The 6,000-nt window shown below is 48.8% G+C and overlaps 1 protein-coding gene across 1 annotated transcript in view; it reads right to left on the reverse strand.

Moving 5' to 3' along the window:
* The window catches only part of tars1 (threonyl-tRNA synthetase 1), a 155,328-nt gene that overhangs the window by 124,003 nt on the left and 25,325 nt on the right, over nucleotides 1–6,000 (reverse strand). Inside the window, exons 7-8 of the mRNA XM_055918669.1 lie at nucleotides 5,389–5,453; nucleotides 5,222–5,300 (exon numbers count right to left, since the gene is read on the reverse strand). Of these exons, the coding sequence (XP_055774644.1) occupies nucleotides 5,222–5,300; nucleotides 5,389–5,453 (144 nt within the window). The remainder of the gene's footprint in view (nucleotides 1–5,221; nucleotides 5,301–5,388; nucleotides 5,454–6,000) is intronic.

Genomic DNA, 6,000 nt, shown 5'->3' on the forward strand with positions numbered 1-6,000 from the left:
GTCAGCCTTGTCCTCCCAGTAGGTAGAGGAGTTCTGGAGGATAGAGACAGGAGAAGAGAGTAGCATACTAGAGAGATGTCAGCCTTGTCCTCCCAGTAGGTAGAGGAGTTCTGGAGGATAGAGACAGGAGGAGAGAGTAGCATACTAGAGAGATGTCAGCCTTGTCCTCCCAGTAGGTAGAGGAGTTCTGGAGGATAGAGACAGGAGAAGAGAGTAGCATACTAGAGAGATGTCAGCCTTGTCCTCCCAGTAGGTAGAGGAGTTCTGGAGGATAGAGACAGGAGAGTAGCATACTAGAGAGATGTCAGCCTTGTCCTCCCAGTAGGTAGAGGAGTTCTGGAGGATAGAAACAGGAGAGTAGCATACTAGAGAGATGTCAGCCTTGTCCTCCCAGTAGGTAGAGGAGTTCTGGAGGATAGAGACAGGAGAGTAGCATACTAGAGAGATGTCAGCCTTGTCCTCCCAGTAGGTAGAGGAGTTCTGGAGGATAGAAACAGGAGAGTAGCATACTAGAGAGATGTCAGCCTTGTCCTCCCAGTAGGTAGAGGAGTTCTGGAGGATAGAGACAGGAGAGTAGCATACTAGAGAGATGTCAGCCTTGTCCTCCCAGTAGGTAGAGGAGTTCTGGAGGATAGAAACAGGAGAGTAGCATACTAGAGAGATGTCAGCCTTGTCCTCCCAGTAGGTAGAGGAGTTCTGGAGGATAGAGACAGGAGAGTAGCATACTAGAGAGATGTCAGCCTTGTCCTCCCAGTAGGTAGAGGAGTTCTGGAGGATAGAAACAGGAGAGTAGCATACTAGAGAGATGTCAGCCTTGTCCTCCCAGTAGGTAGAGGAGTTCTGGAGGATAGAAACAGGAGAGTAGCATACTAGAGAGATGTCAGCCTTGTCCTCCCAGTAGGTAGAGGAGTTCTGGAGGATAGAAACAGGAGAGTAGCATACTAGAGAGATGTCAGCCTTGTCCTCCCAGTAGGTAGAGGAGTTCTGGAGGATAGAAACAGGAGAGTAGCATACTAGAGAGATGTCAGCCTTGTCCTCCCAGTAGGTAGAGGAGTTCTGGAGGATAGAGACAGGAGAGTAGCATACTAGAGAGATGTCAGCCTTGTCCTCCCAGTAGGTAGAGGAGTTCTGGAGGTTAGAGACAGGAGAGTAGCATACTAGAGAGATGTCAGCCTTGTCCTCCCAGTAGGTAGAGGAGTTCTGGAGGTTAGAGACAGGAGAAGAGAGTAGCATACTAGAGAGATGTCAGCCTTGTCCTCCCAGTAGGTAGAGGAGTTCTGGAGGATAGAGACAGGAGAGTAGCATACTAGAGAGATGTCAGCCTTGTCCTCCCAGTAGGTAGAGGAGTTCTGGAGGATAGAGACAGGAGAGTAGCATACTAGAGAGATGTCAGCCTTGTCCTCCCAGTAGGTAGAGGAGTTCTGGAGGATAGAAACAGGAGAGTAGCATACTAGAGAGATGTCAGCCTTGTCCTCCCAGTAGGTAGAGGAGTTCTGGAGGATAGAGACAGGAGAAGAGAGTAGCATACTAGAGAGATGTCAGCCTTGTCCTCCCAGTAGGTAGAGGAGTTCTGGAGGATAGAGACAGGAGAGTAGCATACTAGAGAGATGTCTGCCTTGTCCTCCCAGTAGGTAGAGGAGTTCTGGAGGTTAGAGACAGGAGAAGAGAGTAGCATACTAGAGAGATGTCAGCCTTGTCCTCCCAGTAGGTAGAGGAGTTCTGGAGGATAGAGACAGGAGAGTAGCATACTAGAGAGATGTCTGCCTTGTCCTCCCAGTAGGTAGAGGAGTTCTGGAGGTTAGAGACAGGAGAAGAGAGTAGCATACTAGAGAGATGTCAGCCTTGTCCTCCCAGTAGGTAGAGGAGTTCTGGAGGATAGAGACAGGAGAAGAGAGTAGCATACTAGAGAGATGTCAGCCTTGTCCTCCCAGTAGGTAGAGGTGGTTATGAGGACAAATGGCTGGAACTTAAACGCAGTAAAAACAGTCCAACATGTTTCTGATAGTATTTCAGTTTATCTCGGATTAATATTTTGAAAGTGAAATACTAACCACGTTTCTATCGAATAAATAAAAAATAAATTGACAGCTGTGATGGAAACAGGATATTAGTTTAACATTAAGGGATCTTTAAATGAATTCTGGGAGAAATGGCGGTGGAAACGCAGTGAACTTGATGACATGGTGTTCCCCTCCCACTGTGACCAGGGAAGCCATGCAGGTTAAATATGGCTGGAGGAAACACAGTGAACTTGATGACATGGCGTTCCCCTCCCACTGCGACCAGGGAAGCCATGCAGGTTAAATATGGCTGGAGGAAACACAGTAAACTTGATGACATGGTGTTCCCCTCCCACTGCGACCAGGGAAACCATGCAGGTTAAATATGGCTGGAGGAAACACAGTAAACTTGATGACATGGTGTTCCCCTCCCACTGCGACCAGGGAAGCCATGCAGGTTAAATATGGCTGGAGGAAACACAGTGAACTTGATGACATGGTGTTCCCCTCCCACTGCGACCAGGGAAACCATGCAGGTTAAATATGGCTGGAGGAAACACAGTAAACTTGATGACATGGTGTTCCCCTCCCACTGCGACCAGGGAAACCATGCAGGTTAAATATGGCTGGAGGAAACACAGTAAACTTGATGACATGGTGTTCCCCTCCCACTGCGACCAGGGAAGCCATGCAGGTTAAATATGGCTGGAGGAAACACAGTAAACTTGATGACATGGTGTTCCCCTCCCACTGCGACCAGGGAAGCCATGCAGGTTAAATATGGCTGGAGGAAACACAGTGAACTTGATGACATGGCGTTCCCCTCCCACTGCGACCAGGGAAACCATGCAGGTTAAATATGGCTGGAGGAAACACAGTAAACTTGATGACATGGTGTTCCCCTCCCACTGCGACCAGGGAAACCATGCAGGTTAAATATGGCTGGAGGAAACACAGTAAACTTGATGACATGGTGTTCCCCTCCCACTGCGACCAGGGAAACCATGCAGGTTAAATATGGCTGGAGGAAACACAGTAAACTTGATGACATGGTGTTCCCCTCCCACTGCGACCAGGGAAGCCATGCAGGTTAAATATGGCTGGAGGAAACACAGTGAACTTGATGACATGGCGTTCCCCTCCCACTGCGACCAGGGAAACCATGCAGGTTAAATATGGCTGGAGGAAACACAGTAAACTTGATGACATGGTGTTCCCCTCCCACTGCGACCAGGGAAACCATGCAGGTTAAATATGGCTGGAGGAAACACAGTAAACTTGATGACATGGTGTTCCCCTCCCACTGCGACCAGGGAAGCCATGCAGGTTAAATATGGCTGGAGGAAACACAGTAAACTTGATGACATGGTGTTCCCCTCCCACTGCGACCAGGGAAACCATGCAGGTTAAATATGGCTGGAGGAAACACAGTAAACTTGATGACATGGTGTTCCCCTCCCACTGCGACCAGGGAAGCCATGCAGGTTAAATATGGCTGGAGGAAACACAGTGAACTTGATGACATGGCGTTCCCCTCCCACTGCGACCAGGGAAACCATGCAGGTTAAATATGGCTGGAGGAAACACAGTAAACTTGATGACATGGTGTTCCCCTCCCACTGCGACCAGGGAAGCCATGCAGGTTAAATATGGCTGGAGGAAACACAGTAAACTTGATGACATGGTGTTCCCCTCCCACTGCGACCAGGGAAACCATGCAGGTTAAATATGGCTGGAGGAAACACAGTGAACTTGATGACATGGCGTTCCCCTCCCACTGCGACCAGGGAAACCATGCAGGTTAAATATGGCTGGAGGAAACACAGTAAACTTGATGACATGGTGTTCCCCTCCCACTGCGACCAGGGAAACCATGCAGGTTAAATATGGCTGGAGGAAACACAGTAAACTTGATGACATGGTGTTCCCCTCCCACTGCGACCAGGGAAGCCATGCAGGTTAAATATGGCTGGAGGAAACACAGTAAACTTGATGACATGGTGTTCCCCTCCCACTGCGACCAGGGAAACCATGCAGGTTAAATATGGCTGGAGGAAACACAGTAAACTTGATGACATGGTGTTCCCCTCCCACTGCGACCAGGGAAGCCATGCAGGTTAAATATGGCTGGAGGAAACACAGTGAACTTGATGACATGGCGTTCCCCTCCCACTGCGACCAGGGAAACCATGCAGGTTAAATATGGCTGGAGGAAACACAGTAAACTTGATGACATGGCGTTCCCCTCCCACTGCGACCAGGGAAACCATGCAGGTTAAATATGGCTGGAGGAAACACAGTAAACTTGATGACATGGTGTTCCCCTCCCACTGCGACCAGGGAAGCCATGCAGGTTAAATATGGCTGGAGGAAACACAGTGAACTTGATGACATGGCGTTCCCCTCCCACTGCGACCAGGGAAACCATGCAGGTTAAATATGGCTGGAGGAAACACAGTAAACTTGATGACATGGTGTTCCCCTCCCACTGCGACCAGGGAAGCCATGCAGGTTAAATATGGCTGGAGGAAACACAGTAAACTTGATGACATGGTGTTCCCCTCCCACTGCGACCAGGGAAACCATGCAGGTTAAATATGGCTGGAGGAAACACAGTAAACTTGATGACATGGTGTTCCCCTCCCACTGCGACCAGGGAAGCCATGCAGGTTAAATATGGCTGGAGGAAACACAGTAAACTTGATGACATGGTGTTCCCCTCCCACTGCGACCAGGGAAACCATGCAGGTTAAATATGGCTGGAGGAAACACAGTAAACTTGATGACATGGTGTTCCCCTCCCACTGCGACCAGGGAAACCATGCAGGTTAAATATGGCTGGAGGAAACCTGAACTTCAAAAGGACTGAGCCTGGGAGACCACAACAAACAGGAAATGGGATAAGACAGGTCAACGTATCCAGTCTAACATCAGCATATCCCAGGCATCTTATTCACCTCTCTCATAACTGGGAAAGGAGCTGATTCAGGTTACTGTAAAACGGGATATGATGTTTATATGAGACAACTTCAAGATAGAATAATACCGGGATGTTGGAGTGTAAACGTGGTCAAGGAAACCTTAGAGTGGTCGGACATTTTAAAACTGGGACGACTTCAGAGAACCATCAAGAGAATTTAAATAAAGATCCTTCAAAAGAAACTAAATATAAGTTTCAAAACATAGCGTAGACAAAAGCAGAAGTGTGACTGAGGGTTTACCTTGTGGATCTTCAGGGCCTTAATCTTTCCAGTGTGTCGGACATGGGGTCCTCGGCACAGGTCAATCAGCGGACCACACCTAGTCAGCACAGACAGGATAAATACACAGGGAACCTGGATCGGCCCAAACACACATTCAATAACGACCGGGTCGGGATGCAGCTCACCTGTACACAGTAGTGGTCGGGGTGGTCACCTTCTCATTCAGGATCCGGCACTTAAATTTGTTGTACTGAGGAGAGAGATGTGCAGATCAGTAGTGGAACAGCAGAAATAAATCACACTACGTATGACAGAGAGACCAGACAGGAAGAGAGAGAGAACAGAGAGAGACCAGACAGGAAGAGAGAACAGAGAGAGACCAGACAGGAAGAGAGAGAGAACAGAGAGAGACCAGACAGGAATAGAGAGAGAACAGACAGAGAGAGAGAGAACAGAGAGAGAACAGAGAGAGACAGACAGGAAGAGAGAGAGACCAGACAGAGACAGACAGGAAAAGAACTGAGAGAGACAGACAGGAAGCGAGAGAACAGACAGAGAGACAGGAAGAGAACTGAGAGAGACAGACAGGAAGCGAGAGAACAGACAGAGAGACAGACAGACAGGAAGAGAGAACAGAGAGAGACAGACAGGAAGAGAGAACAGAGAGAGACCAGACAGGAAGAGAGAGAGACCAGACAGGAAGAGAACTGAGAGAGACCAGACAGGAATAGAGAACAGAGAGAGACAGACAGGAAGAGAACTGAGAGAGACCAGACAGGAATAGAGAACAGAGAGAG

This window comes from Salvelinus fontinalis, chromosome 4, assembly GCF_029448725.1.
Source record: "Salvelinus fontinalis isolate EN_2023a chromosome 4, ASM2944872v1, whole genome shotgun sequence".
In the NCBI taxonomy this organism is placed as follows: domain Eukaryota; kingdom Metazoa; phylum Chordata; class Actinopteri; order Salmoniformes; family Salmonidae; genus Salvelinus; species Salvelinus fontinalis.